The sequence below is a fragment of the Gorilla gorilla genome, chromosome 19 (assembly GCF_029281585.2).
Source record: "Gorilla gorilla gorilla isolate KB3781 chromosome 19, NHGRI_mGorGor1-v2.1_pri, whole genome shotgun sequence".
Classification (NCBI taxonomy): domain Eukaryota; kingdom Metazoa; phylum Chordata; class Mammalia; order Primates; family Hominidae; genus Gorilla; species Gorilla gorilla.
In genome coordinates this window covers 69,064,549-69,090,710 of record NC_073243.2, presented here as the reverse complement: position 1 = coordinate 69,090,710, position 26,162 = coordinate 69,064,549, and the positions used below count along the sequence as shown (strand labels likewise).

Sequence of the window (26,162 nt, the reverse complement as noted above, 5' to 3'; positions counted from 1 at the left end):
GCTAGCACAGTGATACTCATGAAGCAGACTCAGCTAATTTCTGTCAAATGTAATTTAACCGTTATTCTCTTACTGGGAAATAGCAGGATAGAGAAAATGGAGGATGAGGGGAACTTTGAGTAGATGGTGGGGATGGTAGGGAGAGCAGGGAGGCGTGAAGAGCCACAATAGCACCTTATAGCATCACAAAGCTTTAAACTTCTGCAAAATACTTTCATTTCTATCAGCATAGTTGAAAAAGTACATGAGACTGAGTGCAGAATCTCTAATTAAAAGGTGAAAAGTTTTGAATTCTCCCTTCACAGTATTGGTTCTTTCATTCAGTCAACAAAATATATGTTATTTTCATACCAGAGATTCTCTACTTACCCCTTATCTGCTTCAGCTTACTGTGATATTACCTATCAACCCAATAATCACTGAACAAATATTTGTGGATTGCCTACTATGGACCACAAGTGTTCTAAACAGTAGGAAGCAATGGTAAGCAAAACAAAAAAAATAGTCTCTGCTGTTGTAGCCCTAATAGCCAAGTGGATTTCTAAAGTAATAGAAATTACCACTACTATTGCTGTCCATCTTGGCTGTTGCTGGTGGCTACCAATATTATAGTCAAGGCTTGGATGCACACGTCAAGGCTCTAATATTTGCAATGAAACTTCTATCTTCTGTTATGTCAGCAGCCATTGGCAGCACAGTTGCTGAAGCCTTGGAACACTACTTACTGAGTTTTTACTCCTTTTATTGCTAATCTCTTGGTCTAAGACTCAAGCCTAAGTACTAAGAGGACAGACTGGAAGATAGAGTAAGAAAAGCATTGTCTTATACCACACAATTGTACCACACATTGTCTTATACCAAAACAATATAATTTGACTCCCTTTCCTTAGGATGTTCTTTCATGGAAGATTTGCATGGACATACTTCTTATAGTTCCGCAGATATATGTAGGTGTGCCTTACTACTTAGGGCAGAGATTGCTTAGGCACATGGTAGGATCCATACTATTCTGTGCTTTAGAAAAGTCATTACCAAGTTTTGAAATTCATTTGGCTTAATGAGTGAGTTAAAAGTAAAGGCTCACACCTATAGTCCCAGCATTTTAGGAGACCAAGGGGGGTGGATCACCTGAGGCAGGTGGATTACTTGAGGTCAGGAGTTCGAGACCGCATGGCCAACATGGTGAAACCCCGTCTCTACAAAAATATACAAAAACTAGCCAGGCATGATGACACGTGCCTGTGATCCTAGCTGCTCAGGAGGCTGAGGCAGGAGAATCACTTGAGCCTGGGAGGCGGAGGTTGCAATGAGCCGACATCGTGCCACTGCACTTCAGCCTGGACGACAGGGCAAGACTCTGTCTCAAAAAAAAAAAAAAAAAATTACATTTTTCCTTTATATAATTTTCTTTAAGGTGCTTGGCTGCTTTATTAATATCTTGTAATTTCAAATTAAATATTATTATTATTATTATTTTTAGAGACAGGGTCTTGCTCTGTCACCCAGGCTGGAGTGCAATGGCATGAGCATAGCCCCCTGCAGCCTTGAACTCTTGGGTTCAAGTGATCCTCCTGCCTCAGCCTCTTGAGTCAATAGGACTGCAAGGCACACATCACCATGCCTGGCTTAAATATTATTTTATTTTAATAATTTCAACTGAGAGAATAATTCCAAAATGAAAGCAAGGGATTTTAAAATAAATTTATCTTTTATGTTTCAGAATGTGCTACTCTTCATAATATAATAAAAGGGCTACAACAGACCATTGAATATCAACAGAATTTGAAAGGTAAGTTAGAAAAAAAAGTAAAATCTAAAAAAGCATTGTGTATTTGAGCACCTTTAAAAATAGGAAGTTTTTACATTGTTGATAATAAGTTTCAATTTATCAGCTAAAAGAGGACTCCTTACTACTTAAAAATACTTTCCTAGATGATTATGAAATAAGAAATGTTATCCTGAACAGAACAATTCAGTCATGTTTTATCTGATAGTGACGTAAAGGGATGTTTTATATAGGTCATATAGTTATTACCTTCAAAAATTTAGAACTCTATTTATTCTCAGTAGCATTCTTGGTCTTTAATAATCTTGTGTTCAGTTTTGAAGAGTGGATATTACTAGTTAAACCATAATTTTTTATTTAAACCACAGTGATAGTTTACCATTTAATTTTTTTGTCATAAACTAAGACTATATTTGTGCAAGTGAAGTCAACACATTCAGCTTATCTTATCTGTAACAATCATGTTAATCGAACAGGCCTACCATTCACAAAACAGACCAACCAAGTATTTTATGCTGTTCTGACTCAGCTGTGATGGCTGTGAGATTTTCTTCTACTATATCAGAGATTAGACTAAATTGCCTTAAAGGCCCCTTCCACATAAAACTCACATCAAATAAGCATTTCTCATCTTAGACATCTGCCTTTATTTTAAAACAAGCACCTTATATATGTGAGATAAAATATTGATCTTATATGTGATTCCTGTAATTTGGAGTGTTAAAAAGGGGCACTCATGCTCCTATTTCAATGCCAGGGCTCAAAACAACTTTTCCCTTCCTTGTGACTAAAGTACCACACCCAGCTGGGTTCTCTATTCTGTTCCATAATCTACATGTCTGTTTTTTTTTTTAACAGTGCTATACTGTTCTGATTATTGTAGCTCTATAATATATTTTGAAATTAGATAGTGCAATGGCTCCAGGTTTGTTCTTTTTACTCAAGATTGCTTGGGCTATTTGAGGTCTTTTGTGTTTCCATATGGATTTTAAGATTGTTTTGTCTACTTCTGTAAAGAATGTCATTGGCATTTTGATAGCGATTGCATTAAATATGCAGATCATTTTAGATAGTATGGACATTTTAACAATAGTAATTCTTCTAATCTATTTATCTGTGTCTTCTTTCATTTCCTTCATCAATGTTTTATTACTTTCAGTGTACAAGATTCTCACCTTCTTTGGTTAATTCTTAAGTATTTTTATTGCCATTGTGAATAGGATTGTTTCTTAATTTCCTTTCCAGATATTTTGTAATTTGTATATAGAAATGTGATCGATTTTTATATGTTGATTTTGTATACTGCAACTTTACTGAATCCGTTCATTAGTTTTAATAGGTTTTCTAAGTATATAGTCATGTCATCTGCGAATATGGATAATTTTCTTCTGTTCTGATTTGGATGCCCTTTATGTCTTTCTCTTTCCTAATTGCTCTGTCTAAGATTTCCAGCACTATGTTGAAAAGAAGAGGCAAAAATGCTAAACACACTCCTGAACAATCATTGAATCAAAGAATAAACCAAAGGAATTTTAAAAGTATCTGAGACAAATGAAAACACAACATACCAAAACCTATAGGATACAGCAAAAGACATTTTAATGGGGAAGTTTATGGCTGTAAAGCCTAAATTTAAAAGGAAAAATATATATATATCCAATAAGTAATCTATCTTTACACCTCAAGGAACTAGAAAAAGAACAACAAATTAAGCCCAAAGGTAATCAAAGGAAAGAAATAATGAAGATTATAGGATAAATCAATCAAATAGAAAATAAAAAACAACAGAAAATTTAACAACAATAGGAGTTTGTTTTTTTTTTTTTTTGAAAAAATAAACTAAATTGACAAATGCTTGGCTACACTGAAAAAAAAGAAAGATGTCAATATATAAAAGCAGAAATGAAAGAGAAGACGATACAACTGATATCCTAGGGGGCGTGAGGAGGATAATAAGGGACTATTAAGAGCAACTATATGCCACCAAACTGGATAACCTAGAAGAAATAGTCAAATACCTAAGAATATACAACCTGCCAAAACTGAGTCAGAAATAATCGGAACACACCAATAACAAATAAGGAGACTGAGTAAATAATCAAAAATCTCCCACCAAAGAAAAGCCCAGGATGAGGTGGCTTCATGGGAATTCTATTAAACACTCAAAGAAAAAGTAATACCACTTTTTCTTAAACTCTTTCAAAAAATAAAAGCAAGGGGAACACTTCCAAACTCATCCTATGAGGCCAGCATCACCCTGACACCAAAATCAGACAAAGACACTGCAAGGAAAGAAAATTACATCCCAATATCCCTGATAAACACAGACTCAAAAATCTTCAATAAAATACTATCAAATAAAATTCAACAGCCCATTAAAAAGATCATATATCCTAACCAAGTGGGATTTATCCCTGGGATGCAAGTATGGTTCTGTATACACAGATCAATCAATGTGATACACCATATGTTTTCTATTTATTATCAAAATGAATAGAAAAAAACACATGAACACCTCAATAGATACAGAAAAAACATTTGACAAAATTCAACATCCACTCATGATTAAAACTCTCACGAAATAGGCATAGATAGAGAAGATAATAGGCATGGATGGATCTTGCCTTAACACAATAAAGGCCATAGATGAAAAGCTCACAGCTAACATCATAATCAATGGGAGAAAACAGAAAACTTTCTCTTTAAGATCCAGTACAAGGCAAGTACAAGTTTTAAAATAGCCTTTCTTGGCCAGGCGCTGTGGCTCACGCCTGTAATCCATATCCTGGCCAACATGGTGAAACCCCGCCTCTACTAAAAAAAAATACAAAAATTCGCTGGGTGTGGTGGCACATGCCTGTAATCCCAGCTACTCAAGAGGCTAAGGCAGGAAAATCACTTGAACCAGGGAGTTGGGGGTTGCAGTGAGCCGAGATCGCACCATTGCACTCCAGCCTGGCTGCAGAACGAGACTCCGTCTCAAAAAAAAGAAAAAGAAAATAGCCATTCTTAAAAATGAATATTGTATGATGTCTCTTGCAAATAAATGATGACTCATTGAGTTCACTTTCCCAATGCTTTTACAAACCTTGATTGAGCAAGGTAATAGATAAGAACTATCTATATTTGACCATTTTCATCCAATTGATTGCCAAGATAGTATGATTAATCTGCTTATTTAAGCTACCCAGTGGTTTCCTTTCCAATAGCTCTTTTCTCTCCTTAATAGGAAACTGTTTTTCTTTTTCAGACATTCACCCTTCATTCACTTAACCATATGCCTCAGGGGAAGCTGATCGCATCCAAGCTCCAAGGGAGTTCTTTTGGAATAATTTTCCTCTCTCCCAAGAGATGGACTGTGTTCTTCTGGTTGTTATAAGACTGTACATAATGCCTAAAATTGTTTCAGATTTCTTGTTTCTAGTCTAAAAATCATGCCAGCAGGATGATTTTAGAGGATAGCAAGAAAAGTAAACTAAAAGGATCTGGTTTTTTGGTAACATTATTGAGCTGATTAATCAATTACCCTTTGGGTTTAAGAGACTTTTCAGTTACAATGAGAGAAATGCTACCTTGCTTTAGTCTTATCAATGAATCTTTTGAGTAGGGACTTATGGATTATGAAAAAGATAATTCAATGAGATGTAGAAAAAAATTGCAATTCTTATTTATCTTTATTTTTATCTGAGAATTCAAAGCCAGTCATCTTACAAAAATTTAATAACTGGGATAATATTCCTTTTTCTATCTATAAGTTAATTATATGTCACTCATGATACACAAGTTTCTTCTTTCTCTGAGGAGAATGGGAGTTCTAAAACTGAACAATTGCATGTTTACTTTTTCCCCTAGTTTCAGTGTATGGCCATGTAGTACAGTTTATATGTTTCTGGATAAGAGGATTGATAGATAAAATTAGCTAGTTCTAATCAAACTAATCCTTTCAAAATGGACAAGTAGTTTTAAAAAATAAAACATATATTGAGGACAATAATTACAATAATGCAAGCACAAGCCAACAATAAGAAAGTATCAGAGCTGTCACTTCTCCTACCCCCATACAAGCTCTTTATCAGGCATATTAAGTTAAAAAGTAGTGAAAGTCTATTAGACTTGATAAAATGTCAGCCAACAGTGGCCAATTAACTGATTTTGGAAAATTAATTTATGGAAAAACCATCGTATCTTTAGAAATGGTTCCACCATTAAGCAACTTCAGGGCTGAAAATGTGTCACTTTTAAGTATTCTCACTTGCACATAAAACTTGGAAATAGAATTCTAACTTTAATGAAAATCCTTCAAACGTACCTCATCTTTCTGGTAAAACATATAAGGATCTCAGAAGTTGTCACTCCCTGCTAACAACAAGTAAAACATTGAGCAAACTGAAAAATCAACATTTCTTAGACTTTTGATCAGAGAAGTGAGGTCGCAGGACAAACTGATGCATCTAAAATTAGAGACAGGGAGGCAGACTCAGAGAATTACAACTTAATAAGAGCAGAAACCTCCCTGTTTGTCAGGCTAGGAAACCCTAAAATGTAATTTTGATGAATTGCAGATGGCTCATTGTAGTCAAATCTAAGAGATTAAAAATTTCAGGGGACCCAATCCCATAGGAGAGCCCCTATAGTTTTGTAAGTTTTACCTGTGAGAGCTCTACTAAGATCTCACAGTTAAGATATGAGAAAAATTCCCTCATGTTGTTGGCTGGAGGAGAAGAAAAGTAACCATTTTGAAATAATCCACAGCTTCTGTTCTTAACAAAGCCTGACTTGAAAGAAGCTATTTTATCTGAGCCTAAACTACTGGGGTTTTAGCCGAGGATAAGCTGCCTCAGGGGAGGAAAATATCCTATTTCAGCTCCCCCTAGCCTTCCCAACTCCAGCCCACTCTAGCCATCCCATCCCACCAAAGGGGAGAGGAACTGAGAAGCATGTGGGTAACTCACAGTCCAGAGACACAGGCTTACTGAAAGACTGAGACCTAATCATAGGACTATAGAATGCTTCTCCTTCCGCAACACCTTACCATCAAATCACTAAAGGCGTATTTACTGGTACTTGGTCTTGAGCTTTGTACAAAAAATTACAAGGCACACTAAAAGAAAAAAAATAGGCAGTTTGAAGAGACAGAGAAAGCATCAAAACCAGACACAGAAATGGCAGGGATATTGGAATTATTAGACCAGAAATTTTAAAAAACTACAGTTAATATGCTAAAGGCTCTAAACAGTGTAACACAAATGAAGAATGCCTTTGTTGGACTCATTAGTAGACTAGACATAGCCTAATGAAAATAATTTCTCAGTTTCAGGAAAGATTCTCTGAGCTTGAGAATATGTCAATAGAAACTTCTGAAACTGAAATTTCAGAAAAAAAAAAAAGACTAGGAAAAAAGTAACAAAATATCCAAAAACAGTGTAATAACTACAAAAGCTGTAACAAACACTTAATGGGAATATCAGAAGAAAAATAAAGAAAGGAACAGAAGAAACATCAGAAGCAATAATGACTGAGAATTTCCCCTAATTAATATCAGATACCAAACCACAGATCCAGGAAGCTCAGTGAACACCAAGCAGGGTAAATGCTCAAAAAACTACCCATAGACATGTCATATTCAAACTGTAGAAAATAAAAAACAAAGAAAAAATTTTGAAACGAGTGAGGAAAATTATTTACCTATAGAGGACCAAAGATAAGAATTATACCCAGCTTCTTCTCAGGAACCATGCAAACAGTAAAGGAGTAGAGTGAAATATTTAAAGTGCTGAGAGAGATAGAATAAAACGCCAACCAATAATTCTGCATCCTGCAAAATTATTGTCCAGAAAGTAGAAATAAAGACTTTCTTAGACAAAAATTGAGCGTATTTGTTGCAAGTATACCAGCCTTGCAGGAAATGATGAAAGAGGAGAGAAGCAAAATGATATAGGCCAGAAACTTGGATCTGCATAGAAAGGAAGAACATTAGAGAAGGAATAAGTGAAGGTAAAATAAAAACTTTTATTTTTCTTATTCTCAATTGATCTAACAGGTAACAATTTATTCAAAATTATAGCAATAATGTATTATTAAGTAATTATAGCTTATGCATAAGTGAAATGCATGACATCAATGACATAAGGAATGAGAGGAAGGAATTATGAATACTTTAGTATAAAGTACTTGTACTACCTGAGAAGCAGTATAATGGATTTGAAAGTGGACCTGAATTCATTGTAAATGTACATTGCAAATTCTAGGACAATCACTAAAAAAAAAAAAACTAAAAATAGAAGTATAATGGATTTTCTAAGAAAGAAGAGAAAATGGAATCACGTGAAATACTCAAAACCACAAAAGGCAGAAAAAGAATAGAAGACAAAAATAGGATCAAAGAACAAGATCTATGAATAGAAAAGAGTAACAAATACGGTAGATATTAATCCAACTTTATCAAAAATCACTTTGAAAATCAATAGCCTAATACACAGTTTACAAGACAGAGATTATCAGAGCGGATCAAAAAACATTACCCAACTATATCTTTCTACAAAAAAAAGTCTACTTTAAATATAAAGGCACATATAGATTAAAAGCTAAGGGCTGGAGAAAGATATGCCGTGCTAACACTAAGAACACTGGAGTAGCTATATTCATTTCAAACAGCAGATTTTTAGAGCATGAAAAATTATCCAGGATAAAAAGGGGTATTACATAATGATAAAAGGGTTAATTCTCCAAGAAGACATAAAATTGTTTTATATATGCATCTAGCAAAGGCATCAAAAATATGTGAGTCAAAGATTTATGGAACTGCAAGGAGAAATAGATGAGTCCACTATTGTAGTTGAAGATTTCAACATTCTTCTATCAGAAAATCAGTAAGGACACAGTTGAAATCAACAATAACATCAATCAATTGACTATAATGGACATCTATAGACTATTTCATCCAACAACAGCAGAATACACATTCTCCTCAAACTTAATGAATAGTCACCAAGATAGATCCCATTGTGGTTTATAAAACACACCTTAGCAAATTTGAAAGACCAGAAATCATACAATGTCTGCTGTCAGGCCACAATGGAATTAAAGTAGACATCAAAAACAGAAAGGTAGATGAAAAAATCTCAAAATATATGCAGATTAAATAACACTTTTAAATAATACAGTGGTCAAAAAACAAATATCAACAAAATTTAAAATATTTTGAACTAAATAAAAATGAAAATACAAGTTATTAAAATTTGTGAAATGCTGCAAAAACAGTGCTTAAAGAGATATTTATAGCGCTAAATGTGTATATGAGAAGACAACAAAAAACTAAAATTAATTTAAGCTTCCACTTTAGGAAATAAGAAAAAGGAGAACAAATTAAATCCAAAATAAGTAAAAAAATAAGAAATAATAAAAATAAAGCAGAAATTAATAAAATTGAAAACAAGAAATCAATAGAGAGCAATGAAACTAAAAGCTGTTTTTTTGAAAAGATCAATAAAATTGACAAGTCTGTAGCCAGATGAACTAAGGAAATAGGAGAGATTACGCAAGTTAATAATATCAGAAATGAAAGAGAGGACATCACTACAAATGTCATGTTCATTAAGAGGATAATAAAGGAGACCAGCCTGGCCAACATGGTGAAACCCCATCTCTACTAAAAATACAAAAATTAGCCGGGCATGGTGGTGTGTGCCTGTAATCCCAGCTACTCGGGGGCCGAGGCAGGAGAATAGCTTGAACCCAGGAGGGGGAGGTTGCAGGGAGCCAAGATCGCGCCATCGCACTCCAGCCTGGGGGACAAGAGCAAGACTTCATCTCAATATAAAAAGAAGAAGAAGAAGAAGAAGAAGATAATAAAGGAATACTCTGAACAACTCTGTGCTCAACTCAAATATTTGATAGCCTATGTGAAATGGACTAATTTCTTGAAAGACACAATCTGACAAACTGAGGCCGTCATCAAGATTAAGATTTGTATTAAATATGACCCTTAAAAATGTAACACTTTTCCTATCGGTTTCTCATCACAGCCTTTGAAAACTAATAGATTTTAGATCTTTACTTAATTTTAATACTTTGATATAATGCCTCTGCAAGTTTTATATGTGGACCCTATTTCCAAGGCTCCTCTCAATGTTACCATACTACAGAACAAACCTTCCTAAAGCATTGTTCAGATAATGTCAAAAATCTTTACTGATTTGTCATTGTTTTGTTTAACTACTTCTTAGTTTTGTTTATAGTCAAGGTTTTAATTTTAATACTGTGATTTAATACCTCTGCAATAGTTTCATAAGTGGACTCTATTTCCAAGGCTCCTCTCAACGTTACTCTACTACAAAATAAACCTTCCTAAAGCATTGTTCAGATAATGTCAAAAATCTTTACTGATTTTTTGTTGTTTTGTTTAACTACTTCTTGGTTTTGTTTATAGTCAAGGTTTTAATTTTAATACTGTGATTTAATACCTCTGCAATAGTTTCATAAGTGAATTCTATTTCCAAGGCTCCTCTCAACTTTACTATACCACAAAACAAACCTTCCTAAAAGCATTATTCAGATAATGTCAAAAATATTTACTGATTTGTTGTTTTGTTTGACTACTTCTTGGTTGTGTTTATAGTTAAGGTTGTAGAGGGGAAATTGTAATAGGATGTCCGTTGAGGCTTTTCCTGTTTACCGGGAATTAGTGACTAGGGCCAATGCCACAATTAACAACAAAATAGCTACATATTTCCATATTCTAGTGACATCTGCTAAAAAGTCGCCAAATGTTGGAGTGAGTCCAGACTCTGCATATATTTGCTACAACCACCTAAAAGACTGGAACCTCGAAGTTAAATAGAGAATTTTTTACCTCTCCTCATTTCCTGTCTCCACCCGCCAAGAGATGACCCAGAGGAAAGACAGGGAAGAGCAACTACGGAGTAAACTAAGACTTCTTTCCCACTTCTATTGACTCTTTACAGCCACTGATCTAGCCAGTGATAAGGATCATGAAAACTTTCAATCAAATAGGAAATTACAGTTGGAAACCGACCTGGATGTTTAGTAATCAAAATTAACCACAGGGTTTTTAAACTTTGTTAAAAATATTAAGGTATTGTTTTCGGTTACCCAAACCAGAAACCTAAAAAGAAAAGGCTCCCCCTTTCTCTTTTGCCTCCTCTATCTAAAGGGTCACTAAATTCCTAGGTAATTCTATCATCTAAATAATGATTCTCCTCATTGCTTCCTTTTTTCCATACTGCCACTGACGTAATTTAGGTTCCTGTTGTCTCTTACTTGACCTATAGTTACTGATCTCCATTCCTCTAGGGTCAAAACCCTCTCATTCATCATCCACATTGCCAGATAATCATTTTAGCATGTAACTCTCATTATTTCACTTCTGCACTATTCAAAATTCTTTGATGACTCCCTGTAACCTCTAAAACCAAAATCCAAAATTGTTCATCTAGAATATGTCTACCTAGTGATAGGATCCCAACCTATATAGCATCTCCTGCTCACACTTTACACTTCAACAATACCGTACTTGAATTGTAGTTTTTCCAAGCTGTATTCACTCAAGCCCATGGTCTTCTGTGCGATTTTCTGTATTTAGAATGCTCTCTCTTAACATGGGGTAAGCCTATCACTTAAATCTCGTCTCAAGTAGCTTCTCTTCTCTAAATCCTTTCCTGACTTCAAGCTGCCCTAGGTTTTCTTTTTACAGGTTCCTGTAGTATTTCAGATATACTGCCATTAAAGAGCAATTATCATAGCATATTATAACTACTAACACATTTGACTCAGCACTAGGCTGTAAGTTATTTGAAGAGCAGTAACTCTTTTCACTTTCATATTCTCAGTGTCTAGCATGGTGCCTGATGTGTAGCAGCTGCTGGATGCATGTTTGTTGAATGCATACATAATGGAAGCTAAAATGTTGAACATATTTTCATATTAATTGAAAAGTGCTATATATTATGATGTTCTTTGATTATTCTTACACAGGTGAAAATGAACAACTAAAAATAAGTGCTGATCTTATAAAAGAGAAGTTAAAGTCTCATGAGCAGGTGAGTTTATGTATCATTCTATTCAGTCAAGTCCCTGTGGAGATTTATCTTTTCAAATTAGAAAAAAAAAAAAAAAGGTTTTTAAATTAATAAACACAGCCAAATGTTTGTGGGGGTGTGTGTGTGTGTGGAGATATACGTATATATGCCAAAATCTTTAGTAAATGACAATTTGTTTTCAAAGCAATACTAGTTTTAAGAGTTTTTTTTTTACAAAATATAATGTACTAACAAATAACTTGCATTACTTTTTCTTTCTACCAAAAAGAGATGCAGTTATTTTGCTACATATTTTTCAGTTATGTTAATAGAGGTTTTACTCTAGTAAACTTTATTTGTTACTACTAGTGAACTTTCTTATTATAATGTAAATGAATCTATACTCTTTATGATTTGGGTAATCATTACACCATTCCAATACAGGGGGCATTTCATGTGGATCACAAATTATTTCTCTCCCAGGAGCCACCATACCCTCTGCTACTTTTCCTTATCTCCTGTAGGAACAGTGTAGTGACAGCAGTTGTAGAACACATGAACAGTGTCTAAAAAGCATAAAAGATGCTAAATAAATGTCAGTTCCCTCTGCTCTTTGAGAGGTTCATTATGCTAACTTCCTCATCTCTCAAGAGCTAATATGTCAAATTCTAGCAGACAAAAGATCCTCAAAACTCAAGTTGAATCTATAGGAGCCTTCAGCTTGAAGAATCTTCTCTAAATTCAGTCTGGTTCCTCATCTGAGGACCCTCTGAAGAAATCTGCCCAGAACTTCTGGTTAATCCTGTACAGTAATAAGTAGCATTCTGGCTGTGCTCTTAGAAAATTTAGCTTTTCATCACCAATTTTGAGATGGTTTTTAAGTATTTCTGAAATGAATCCTACCCTTTCTCCCCCTTTCTTTTCCTTTTTCCCTTTGTTCTTTCCCAATCCTTTTAATATATTGACTCTAGATCTCAAAAATAGATGGTAAAGTCAGGTTGTAATTGGGGTGGGGAACCAGGGGGAGAAAATTTGACCTACTTTCCTTTCTAAAACTTCAAGCACTAGGATACTGCTTTGTTGAGAATGCTACAGGAATGTTCAGAGGGGAAGAAATTAAAGAGAAAACACCACAACCCAAGAGTCTGAATTTCTTACTTAGGGGCTGCCCAAAGCAAACTATGACAACGCAGATTTGCTAATTCAAAACCTCTGAACACATCTAAAATTCATGGAGAAAACTCCCCAGGAACAAACTCAGGAGGTACCCAATAGCAGTATTTGTGAGAGTAGAAGGATTTTGCAACTTATATAGAGAGAATCATTGTTTTTTATATCAAGAGTGAAACCAGAGGCTATTCCTTGGAATTTAAAGTTCCCAGAAAGCATATGAAAAGAAGACAACCAATTGTAACCTATTGGGATTAGTCTCCTTAGAAAAATGAAAAGATTACATTTTTTAGGAATGGCACAGGCTAAAATGGAAGAGAAGATCTAGTGAGATAGAGCTTGGCTCAACCCAGATAGAATAGTCTTCATGACTGGAGGCTGAAATGCAAATCCTGGGTCTCACCGAATTAACTGGTAGCATTCCACTTTCCTGGTGACATCTTCCTGTGGCAAAAATCAGTGGAGAATAGAAAGGTGCATAGGTTTGTCTCTTGTGGTTTCTCAGAGCAGCAACAGCTTAGTGCACACAGTTGTCAGGAGTAGTTTATAAAAGCTGCTCTGTAGTTGCCCATCTAGAAATCTAGATACATAGAAAATGGCAATTTGTGGGATTGCCAGCTGGGTTCACCTGCCCAGTTTTAATCAGAACCGAGAAGTTGAATAGCTTTGTTCATTCCAACAAGTTGCCTGGCAGGATAAGTAGAACAAACAGGAATCCAGACAAAATCTCTTGAACTGAGATAATATGGAGGAATGTATGCCAATTTTTAATTGTGGGCATAGAAACCAGTGTGTCTTGACCTGTTTTAAATTGTTTAACCTCCTCAATACCATGAAATATCTATTAAAAGCTATGAATCCTCACTGAGAAAAATGCGCGCACACACACACACACACACACACATACACACACAAATAAATACATGTATAATTTTACATTAAAATTGGAAGTTGATCAAAAGCCTATTCACTGGGTCTAGGTTAACAGTTCTGACCTAAATAATTCTTATTGGCACTCCCATTCATTCAAGAAATATACATCAAGATATATGTGTGTGCACATATATATATGTATTTACACACAAGGAGTTGGGAACACAATGGTGAGTCCCAGCTGTTAGGTATTAGAGGCTTTTATTGACCTCTTGCCTTTATTATTGCCTTTTTATTACTATCATACTTTTATTCTTCCTGCTTTCCTTTTCTCTTGCCTGCATTTTAGGCCTCTGAATAATTTCTTCATGTAGGACCATACCCCTGGTAAAGCTTTAAAATTTATCTCCACAATTGTAAAATAACTGTCTTCCATCACCACTCTCAATGCTCCTCTCCCTGTTCTTAGCATAATAAATCACCCCTATCCTTCAACAACCTAAGAAGCTAATCTCAGGCAGCTGTTAAGCACTTTGCAAATCCCAAACTCATCTTTCTCTCTATGCCTCCTTATAAAGCATACACTTACCATGGGTAATGCTTAATCTTGCTCTGGGAATTAGGAATATTTATATAATTTTTGGAAACAGAAGTTCAGCTTGCATTCAGAGAGACTCATCTTACATTATAGTAAGCTTGCTGGCTATTGAACAGTGCCTTTTGTTGGCTCTAACGTATAGTTTTGGCTTATATTGAACATACCTTAATTCTGTAGTGGCATTTATTCATAAAATTAAATATTTTGAGCATCCTTAATATTCTAAACCCTGGTGATGAGTATCCAGAAAGCAAAGATAAAAAAAGGCATTGTTTCTGTAATATCTTTATCTTATCTCCTTGGATCAGAAATTGATCTTTCTTATGGAATTCATGAAGCAGAGAGTAGAGTGGTGGTTAGGCTGTGGTGGAGGCAGCAATTGGGGAGATGTTGGTGAAAGGATAAAAAATTTTAGTTGGAAAGGAGGAATAGAATCAGGAGAGCTATTGTACAATTTGGTGATTGTTATCAATAACAATGTATCATATACTTCAAAATTGCTAAGAGAGTAGTTTTTTAATGTTCTCACCACAAAAAAGTGACAAATATGTGAGGCAAATGGATATACCTCACATATTTAACATATATTTAACATATCCGTAATATAGATATGTTAATTGGCTTGAGTTAGGCATTCCACAATGTATACATATATTAAAACATCATGTTGTACATCATAAATATATATAATTTTTAATTTTCAAATTAAAAATTTAAATTTTTTTTTTTTGAGACAGAGTCTCGCTCTGTCCCCCAGGCTGGAGTGCAGTGGTGCCATCTCGGCTCACTGCAAGCTTCAGGGCCTCCCGGGTTCACGCCATTCTCCTGCCTCAGCCTCCCGAGTAGCTGGGACTACAGGTGCCCACCACCACGCCCAGCTAATTTTTTTGTATTTTTAGTAGAGACGGGGTTTCACCGTGTTAGCCAGGATGGTCTCGATCTCCTGACCTCGTGATCTGCCTGCCTTAGCCTCCCAAAGTGCTGGGATCACAAGCATGAGCCACCACACCAGGCCAAAAATTTAAATTAAAAAATAAATACTTTATACATACAAAAAAATAAAATAAAATGAGTCTATCTCAAAGCTGATTATTCAAACAATGAACAATATTTTTCCTTGTAGATATAACTTTTAATTATTAGAAAGGTGAAATTGTTCATTTATATTACATTTATAGTACCTTTTAAAAAAGTAACATAAATGGAGAATTTTTAAAGTATTTAAAAAGTAATATGAATGGAGAATTTCACCTTTCTAGGAATCAGAAGTTATATACACATATTTAAATTTTAAAAATTAATATATATTTTAATCTTTAGGAATATAAGAATAATATTGCCAAACTTGTAAGTGAAATGAAAATCAAAGAGGAGGGATATAAGAAAGAAATAAGCAAACTTTATCAGGACATGCAGAGAAAAGGTAATTTTAAAATAAACTTGCTTTTTTGTTATTGATTCAAGAGATATAATGTGCAGGTTTGTTACATGGGTATTTTGTATAATGCTGGTGTTTGGGCTTCTAGTGAACTCATCAATTATATAGTGAACATAACTCGTGGTAGATCATTTTTCAACCCTCACCCCTCCCACCCTCCCTTCTTTTGGAGTTCCCAGTGTCTATGGTTTCTGTGTTTATGTCAATGACTATGCATTGTTTAGCTCCCACTTATAAGTGAGTACATGCAGTATTTGACTTTCTGTTTCTCAGTTAGTTCACTTAGAATGATGCCCTCCATCTCCAACCATGTTGGCAAATAACTCAGTTTTATTCTCTTTTACGGCTGCATAGTATTTCATGGTGTATATATACCACATTTTCTTTATCCAATCCATCATTGATGTGCACTTAGGTTAATTCCATGACTTTGCTATTGTGAATAGAACTGTGATAAACATGCAAGTACAAGTGTCTTTTTGATAAAACAATTTATTTTCCTTTGGGTAGATACCCAATAGTAGGATTACTGGGTTGAATAGTAATTCTATTTTTAGTTATTTGAGAAATCTTTGTAATGTTTTCCATAGGGGTGAAACTAATTTACATTCCCATTAACGGTGCATTATTGTTCCCTTTACTCCACATCCCTGACAACATCTGTTATTTTTTTGACTTTTTAGTAATACTCATTTTGACTATTAGTCATTTTGACTGGTTTGAGAAGGTATCTTATTGTGGTTTTAACTTGCATTTCTCTGATAATTAGTAATGTTGAACATTTTTTCATATGCTTGTCAGCTGTGTGTATGTCTTCTTTTGAGAAGTGTCTATTCAAGTCCTCTTTGCCCACTTTTTAATGGGGTTGTTTTTGTCTTGTTGATTTGTTTAACTTCTTTGTAGATTCTGGATATTAGTCCTTTGGTGGATATACGGCTTGCAAATATTTTCTCCCATTCTGTAGGTTGTCTGTTTATGCTGTTGATTGTTTCTTTTGCTGTACAGAAACTCTTTAAATCCGATTTCTCTATTTTTGTTTTTGATGCATTTGCTTTTGAGGTCTTAGTCGTAAATTCTTTGCCTAGGCCAATGTCCAGAAGAGTTTTTCCTATGTTTTCTTTTAGGATTTTTATAGTTTAAGGTCTTACACTTAAGTCTTTAATCAATCTTGAGTTAATTTTTGTGTATGGTAAGGAATGGAGGTCCAGTTTAATTCTTTTTCATATGGCTAACCAGTTTTCCCAGCACTGTTTGTTATAATAAATAGGGAATCTTTTCTTCATTGTTAATTTTTGTAGAATTTTTGAACATTAGTTTGTTGCAGGTGTGTGGCTTTATTTCTGGGTTCTTTATTCTGTTTTACAGATCTATGTTTCCATTTTTGTACTAGTACCATGCTGTTTTGGCTATTATAGCCTTGTAGAATAGTTTGAAGTAGGGTAACGTGATGCCTCCATCTCTGTTCTTTTTGCTTAGAATTACTTTGACTATTCAGGCTCTGTTTTGGTTCCATATAAATTTTAAAGCTGCTTTTTCTAATTCTGTGAAAACTTACATTGTTAATTTGATAGGAATTGAATATGTAGATTGCTTTGGGTAGTATAGTCATTCTGATGATATTGATTCTTCCTATCCATGAGCATGGAATGCTTTTTCATTTGTTTGTGTCATCTATGATTTCTATTATCAAACTGTTTTGTTCTCCTTGTAGAGGTTTTTCTTCTTTGTTAAATGTATTTCCAGGTAATTTTGTGTGTATGGTAATTGTTAATGGGAATGAGTTCTTGATTTGGTTCTCAGCTTGAGTGTTGTTGGTTTATAAGAATGCCACTGATTTTGATGCATTCATTTTGTATCCTGAAACTTTACTGAAGTCATTTGTCAGGTCTAGGGGGAATCTTTAGGGTTTTCTAGGTGTAGAATCTTTTAGATGAATCTTTAGGGCTTCTAGATGTAGAATCATATTATCAGCAAACAGATAAAATTGGACTTCCTCTTTTCCAATTTGAATGGCTGCTATTTATTTCTCTTTCCTGATTGCTCTAGCTACAGACTTTCAGTACTATGTTGAGTAGGGGTGGTGACAATGGATATCCTTGTTTTGTTCCAGTTCTTAGGGAACATGCTTTCAACTTTTCCCCATTCAGGATGATGTTGGCTGTGGGTTTGTCATGTATGGCTCTTGTTATTTTGAGGTACGTTCCTTCAATGCCTATTTTTTAGGGTTTTTATTATAAAGGGTGTTGGATTTTACCAAATGCTTTTCCTGCATATACTGAAATGATAATATAGTTTTTGTTTTTAATTCTGTTTGTGTAGCGAATCACATTTATTGACTTGCATATATCGAACCATCCTTGCATCCCTGAAATAAGGCCGTTTGATCCTGATGAATTATCTTTTTGATGTGTTACTGGATTCTGTTTTGTTGGGGATTTCTGAATCTATGTTTATCAGGGATATTGGCCTGTTGTTTTATTTTTTATTGGGTCCTTGCCAGATTTTGGTATCAGCATGATACTGGTTTCATAGCATGAGTTAGAGAGGCCTCCCTCCTCCTCAATTTTTTGGAATAGTTTCAGTAATATTGGTACAACTCTTCTTTGTACATCTGGTAGAATTTGGCTGGCCTGTAAATACTCTAGTCCTGGGATTTTGTAGTTGTTGTTGTTGGTATATTTTTTATTATTTATTCAATTTTATAACACATTAATGGCCTGTTCAGAATTTCAGTTTCTTCCTGGTTCAATCTCTGGAGGTTGTATGTTTCCAGGAATTTTTCCATTTGCTCTAGATTTTCTAGTTTGTGCACATGGAAATGTTCATAGTAGTCACTGAAGATCTTTTGTATTTCTGTGGTATTAGTTGTAATGTCAACTTTATCATTTCTGATTGTGCTTATTTGGAAACTTCTGTTTCTCTCTGTTTTTCTTGGTTAATCTAGCAAGTGATCTATCACTTTTGTTTGTCCTTTCAAAAAACTCAGTTTTTGTCTCATTGATCCTTTGTATGGATTTTTGGAGTTTTGTTTTCATCTCATTTTCACTTAGTTCTTCTCTGATCTTTTGTTATTTCTTTTCTTCTGCTACCTTTGAGTTTGGTTTGTTCTTGTTTTTCTGGCTCATTTAGGTGCAACATTGCGTTGTTAATGTTACATCTGTCTTCCTCAGGTAGGCATTTAGTGCTATAAACTTTTCTCCTAATACTACTTTTCTGTATCCTAGAGGTTTTAGTATGTTATGACTGCATTTTCTTTTGTTTCAAAATAAGTTTTTATTTCTGTTTTTTTCTTGTTGTTTTTTACCCAAAAGTCAACCAGGAGCAAGTTGTTTGGTTTCTATGTATTTGTGTGGTTTTGCAAGTTCCTTTTGGTATGGATTTCTAATTTTATTCCATTATGGTCCACATATACGTTTGATATAATTTTATTTAAAAAATTATTGAGACTTGTTTTATGATCAAGCATATGGTCAATTTTAGACAATGTTCTATGCACAGATGAGAAAAAATGTATATTCTGCAGTTGTTGAGTGGAATGTTCTGTAGATGTCTATTAGGTTCATTTGGTCAAAAGTCCAATTAAAGTCCAGAGTTTCTTCATTATTTTTCAGCCTCCATGATCCAGTAGACTGGTCTCAAAGCTTTTAAATTATTCCTTCTGCTTGGTCTAGTCTGTTGCTAAAACTCTCAACTATATTTTAAAATTCCTTTAGTGAATTTTTTAATTCCAGAAGTTTTTGTTTTGCTTTTTAAAATGTAGCTACCTCCTCTTTTATATCCTGAATAATTTTCTTGGTTTCTCTGTGTTGGTTTTTAACTTTCTCTTGATCTCTTTGAGTTTCCTTGCAATCCATATTTTGAATTCTTTATCTGTCAATGGGGCATTGACAACCCCACTACTATTGTATAGCTGTCTGTCTATTTTCTTAGGTTTAATAATATTTGTTTTATAAATCTGGGTGTTCCAGTGTTGGGCACAGTTAAATCTGCTTGTTAAATCTTTTTGTTGAATTGAAGACTTTATCATTATATAATAGTAGTTAGGTAGTTATATAGTAGTTAGGTAATTGCTGAATTGAAGCCTTTATCATTATATAATACCCTTCTTTGTCTTTTTTACTGTTGTTGGTTTAAAATCTGTTTTAATTGATACAAGAATATCAACCCCTGTTCTTTTTCATTTTCTATTTGCATGGTAGATCTTTCGTCACCCCTTTACTTTGAACCTATGGTGTCATTACACATAGGATGGGTCTCTTGAAGTCAGTAGATGGTTGAGTCTTGTTTTATTAACCCAATTTGCCAATCTGTGTATTTTAAGTGGAACATTTAGGCTGTTTATGATTAATATTTATATGTGACATTTTGTTCCCTTTAGAGTGTTGTTAGTGAGCTTTATAGTCTCAGTTGTTTGTTTTATAGGATCTGTGAACTTTGTACTTCCGCGTGCTTTTATGGTAGCAAGTATTGTCCTTTTGTTTCCATGTTTAAAACTCCTTTGAGCATTTCTTGTAGGTCTGGTCTGGTGATGATGCATACCTTTAGCACTTACTTATTTGGAAAATACTTTACTTCTCCTTCCTTGTGTGGTGGATATAAAATTCTTGGATGGCATTTTTTTTTTCTTTAAGAAAGCTAAAAAGAGGACCTCAGTTTCTTCTGGCTTGTAACGCTTCTGTAAGAAGTCTGCCATATAATCATTAGACTATTTAAGGTCAATGCCAAAAAAAAAAAAAAAAACCCTCAAAGGCAGCTAGAGAAAATAGCCAAATTACCTATAAATGAAATCCAATCAGGCTAACATAGTAGACTTCTTACAGAAGCCTCACAAACCAGAAGAGACTGAGGTCCTCTTTTTAGCCTTCTGAACTCAAACTCACAACCTCAGGTAAACTGCCTGCCTTGGCCTCCCAAAGTGCTGGGATTACAGGCATGAGCCACCGTGCCTGGTCCTTCATCTGTATGTCTCTGGGATAGTAACCGTCCAAATATTTTTGCCATTTGCTTGTTGAATTGTTTGACTTCTTGTTATTGAATTCTTAGTCTTCTTTATATATTTTTGGATATAAATCCTTTATCAAATATCCATCTGCAAGTCTATGGATTGCCTTTTCATTTTCTTAACAGTATTAAAGAACATAAATTAATAACTTTGACGAAATCCAATTTAGAACTTTTGCCTTTATTGTTGGTGCTTTTTGTTGCTTTCCAAGAAGTTGTGCCTAACTCAAGATCACAAAGATAATCTCTTATGCTTTCTTCTGGTAATTTTACAGATGTAGGTTTTACATGTAACTTATTACTAATTTTAAGTTAATTGCTGCATATGATGTGCATAAAGATAGGCTCATTAAGAAAGGTTTTCAACAACCATATAAAACCGATTAACCCTCAACACAGGCTTATGAGATCTGCTTTACTGAAGGAGGAAAATTTCATTAGTGAAATTATATTCAATATGCTTTACATATACATAAAATTATTAATTATACATTTAATACTAATTTTAATTTTATAAGAATACAAACTGTTTCACATTAGATAACATTAAGTGTAAATACTAGGAACCAAATTTAGAAATGTTGTATTTACATACATAAATATATAGGAACGTACAAAACCCAAATTAAAATGCATCAAGGGGCTAGGTGCAGTGGCTCATGCCTGTAATCTCAGCACTTTGGGAGGCCGAGGCAGGTGGATTACTTGAGGTTGGGAATTCGAGACCACCCTGGCCAACATGGCTGCCTAGGAATGTTAGATGCTAGTTCTTCTCAAAGAGATCAAAGTTACTTGTGAATGGACATGTTCTGAAAGGAAAACTGAGGGAAGAGAGCCAGGACCTGTCAGAGAGCCCACAGGAAGAAGCCAAAGTGCAGAAAACGAAGGCAGCAAGAGTCTAGCAGAGATCAACACCAAAGGAACTCAGAGCCCTGCAGAAAGGGTAAGTGAGGGTGCTTCTTGGCTTTCCTCACTCCTGCAACAATCTCCTGACTGCCAAACTACTAAGGAGGTCGTCTGCCCTTGTGACACTGGGCAATACTGTTGGTGGTCATTTAGGAACTTCCCGAGGAAAGAAAACCAGGTGGTTTTCTTTCATACAGATGAAGGGCCAGGCACGGTGGCTCATACCTGTAAATCCCAGCACTTTGGGAGGCCAAGGCGGGCAGATTACCTGAGGTCAGGAGTTCGAGTTCAGAGACATACAGATGAAAAATAAGCCATGAAAAGATACTCAACATAATTAGTAGGTAGGGAAATGCAAATTAAAACCTCACACCTTTTAGAACAGGTAAAATCTTAAAAATTATCAATGCCATGTTGATAATGCCAAATGGAGCAACTGGAACTCTGAAACATTATTACTGGGACTATATAATGGTACAGTCACTTTAAAAACAGTTTGGCAGTTTTTTAAAAATGCAATGAGTTAATTTGGGTCCTCTGCGAAACAGATGCCAAGACAGGATTAGACATTTGAGAAGTTTATTGGGGAAAACATTTGTGAGGGTAAATGGGAAGGGAACCAGGAGAGACTGGGTAAGCTGACAGTCTGTAATACAGGTTTAACCTCTGTGAAGAAGAGAAGAAAAGAAGGAATCTTGGGTAGGGAAAGTGTTAGATTGTAACATATTTCTAAGAAAGTTTCAACAAAGTTGAGCCAAATTTGCCCATTAAATAAGTTCTGCAACTTTCAGGAATAAGCTTGCCTTCATAGCCCTATCAAGCTCAGTCATTGACTGGGAGTAGCTCTTGAGAAGTATGACCTCAGCATAAACATGGTCATGAAAACAGGGAGTCAATTATGCTCTCCGAAATTGGAGATCTAGTAGGTGCATTTTCATGGCTACAACACTCCACCTACTGTACTACACAGAGTTACTTCTCTACATGAGTTCATGTAGCAACTCTTCTGTGGTTCTTGTTGGCCTCTCTTCCTAAAGGGATACCTAGAAGTATTATTTAAGTGTTCCTCCTAGTGACCTGACCATATATTTAGCCAATGGGTTCCAGATCCCAAAATTGGTTCAGGTCTGGAGACTGAGAAAAGGATGATAATTTTTTAATTGAGGCATGTACCCTAAGCCTTGTGTTCTTCCATTTTTGATTTTTTTAAATTGTAGTACCTGTTAAGCATAATTGGCTATCCATCTATTAACTATCTCTACAACTATCTGCACATCAAGTCTTTTTGGCTGCTCTCCAGCCTTCCTGGTAATTTGGTAATTGTGGCCTCCTGCCTTTTGGCAGTTAAGCACTATCATCTGGCTTTTATTACTTTGTGGTGGAGAGGCCTGCCATCCCCATGGGTATTAATGAACCTAGCTCTATGGCAACCTATTTTACTGTCAACCCTGGCTTGCAAAGAAGACCGACCACTGAATTTTCTGTGATACTTTTTTACCCCTCACCAGCACATTTCTGGTGGCCTTGGTTAATAATGTGTCTTCTGGGCCCTCCTGAAGAACATAATCCTTTTGTAGGTTGTCTTACCTCATGTAATATATTCCTACTAGCATGCCAACTTTCTACAGCCTCCTTATTTCTTTCTTTACTATCTGTCAGGCAGCTCAGATATTTTCACTTCACTCAGCTTTGGTCATTGCTTTCTTTAGAGGTTTAAGGCCACTCTAGCAGAGCATTTGCCCCATCTCCTAGGGCCCTTGCTAGGATATTACGCCTGTTGTCCCTGAAGAGTAATGCTGAGTCAATGAATTCTTGCTTACCTAGTCTTACTTTCTATCTTCTTTGATCCAGCAGCCTCAAAATCTGTTCTCAGGGATACTCAGATAGCTCTTCCCAGTACAACCTAGATAATTCTTGCAGATACTTTTAGATATAATCACTTTTCTCCCTTATCTCCCAGCCAAGTTATGGTGCATCTTGGCCTAGTTATTGGCCTAACAGCCAAAAGAGGAGATCGAGGCAGCTTCTGAGAGAAGCCTCTGCATCCTTCACCACAGGGGAATTGCTAGCTTTTACTAGGAAAGAGTGGGCCACCTCTTCAGACTCCAAGGGCTTAGGGAAATCTTTAGAGCTAGCATCCTCAGAGGCATCCATCCACATGTTTCCATTCTATTTTTCAGGATCTCAGGTCTTTCCAACCAGGGTCCAAATTTTATCATAGTAGAACTGCTTTGGCTAAGCATTTAAACATCTCTGGAGTTCTTCAAATCTATTAGATTTTCTGTTGCTTAGCTGTGTTTGATGTTCCATTACCAGAGGTAAGAGCATGTTTGTAAGCTACCAAAGAGATCTCTCGCTCTCACATTTATTCTTTAATTCTGTAACTTTTAAGCTAACAGCCCTCGATTTCTCATTATCCTTTAGTAGAATGTCAATTTAATTTAGCAGTAACCAGATAACTCTACTGCGTTTGTGGGCATTATCTCCACCCATATTTCAAATGTCTTAACGATAACTAATGTCTTGCAAGGCATTCCCCACCACCAGGACATTTTTCTAGATTACTTCTGGTGAAATCTGTAGTAATTATAACACCATTGTATACTAGGAACTACCAGTGCTCCACATACCACTAAGGATGGCTTCTTCATTGCCCAGAAAGTGGTAAGTGAGCCCATCTTAGAACCCCATTATACCTGTTTCCTTGTGCTAGTTCAGGTCCTTAAAGGAGGAAACACCAAGATAGGATTAGACATCTCCCAGAATTGGCCCACAGTAGTATTCCTTCCATACCCTGTCATTGACTAGTTGCAACCATAGAAGCATGGCCTCAGCTTAAATGCAGTAATGGATTTTAGAGTGCAGGAGCTGGGGCAAGTGATCAGTTAGGATTCCTGAGATCTGAGAGGCTCGTTGTCATGGCCGCCACATAACACACCATCTGACCCAGCATTCGCACTCCTGGGTATTTACCCAAGAGGAATGAAAGCATATGTCTACCCAAAGACCTGTTTGTGAATGTTTACAATAACCTTATTCATCATGGCCCAAACCTGGAATCTAGCAAATCCATTAACATAAATAAACAAATCATGGTACATCCATGTAATGGAAATTACTCAGCAATAAAAAGCAACAAACTGCTGTTACATTCAACAATACAATCACTTCAGAAGCAATATGCTAAATCAAAGAAGCCAGACACAAAAGTCCACATACTATATAATTCTGTTTATACAACATTCTTGAAAACGAAAATTATGGTGACAAAAATCAGATCAATGTTTGCCAGTATTTGAGCAAAAGGATAGATTATAAAGGGGCACAAGGGCTCCTTTTGAAGTGATAGAAAAATTTAACCTGATTGTGGTGATGGTTAGATTCTTGTATATGGTCCTCGAAGCTCCTCAAACTGTATACCTCAGAAGAGATTTTGCTATACATGAATTATGCTGCAGTAAATCTGACTTTAAAAATACAAAAAAACCTAAGCAAGCTTAATTATAAACATTTTTAAAAGGAAATAAATATAAATTCATTTATGATCCAGATAATGGCATTATCAGATATATAATTTACAATGACTCTGATTAATATAATCAAAGAAATAAAGAACTTGGGGAATTTTTTTGTTTGTTTTTTTGGAGACACAGTCTCACTCTGTCACCCAGGCTGCAGTGCAGTGTTGCCATCTCGGCTCACTGCAACCTCCACCTCCCAGGTTCAAGCAATTCTTCTGTGTCAGCCTCCTGACTAGCTGGGCCCACAGGCACGTGTCACCATCCCTGGCTAATTTTTGTATTTTTAGTAGAGACACGGTTTCACCATGTTGGTCAGGCTGGTCTCGAACTCCTGACCTCAGGCGAGCCACCTGCCTCGGCCTCCCAAAGTGCTGGGATTACAGGTGTGAGCCACCAAGCTCAGCTGGACTTGGGGAATTTTTATGGAGAACTGGAAATTATACTAGAGAAGTAGATGGAAATGTAAGTGCTACAAACACAGTAGGTAAAAATAAAGTTTCACTGTATTGGTTTAATAGCCAATTAGATACACTGGAGATAGAAATAGTAAGCTGGAGAACAGGTTAGAAGAAAATAGCTACTCTGAGACAGGGAGAAGCAAGAAAATGGCATATACAGAAAAGAACATGTGAGATATAGGAACTGGTAGTAAAGTCTATGAAAGGCTGTTGTCTCTCATCTAGTGTTGGGCCTAAAGTTGCTGCAGTCAGAAAGGCCTACAGGTAAAAAAAAAAGTTGGATGTCAAGTGGAAATACTGAGAACAAACTGGAATTTGCATCTTTCTTATACCTCCTTCGACCTTAATGACATGACGACCTGCAGGAAAAGATG

The 26,162-nt window shown here is 35.5% G+C and overlaps 1 protein-coding gene across 1 annotated transcript in view; it reads left to right on the top strand.

Moving 5' to 3' along the window:
• Positions 1-26,162, top strand: part of CCDC152 (coiled-coil domain containing 152) — a 44,931-nt gene that overhangs the window by 11,075 nt on the left and 7,694 nt on the right. Inside the window, exons 4-6 of the mRNA XM_019013294.3 lie at positions 1,721-1,789; positions 11,780-11,844; positions 15,785-15,887. Coding sequence (XP_018868839.1) covers positions 1,721-1,789; positions 11,780-11,844; positions 15,785-15,887 — 237 coding nt within the window. The remainder of the gene's footprint in view (positions 1-1,720; positions 1,790-11,779; positions 11,845-15,784; positions 15,888-26,162) is intronic.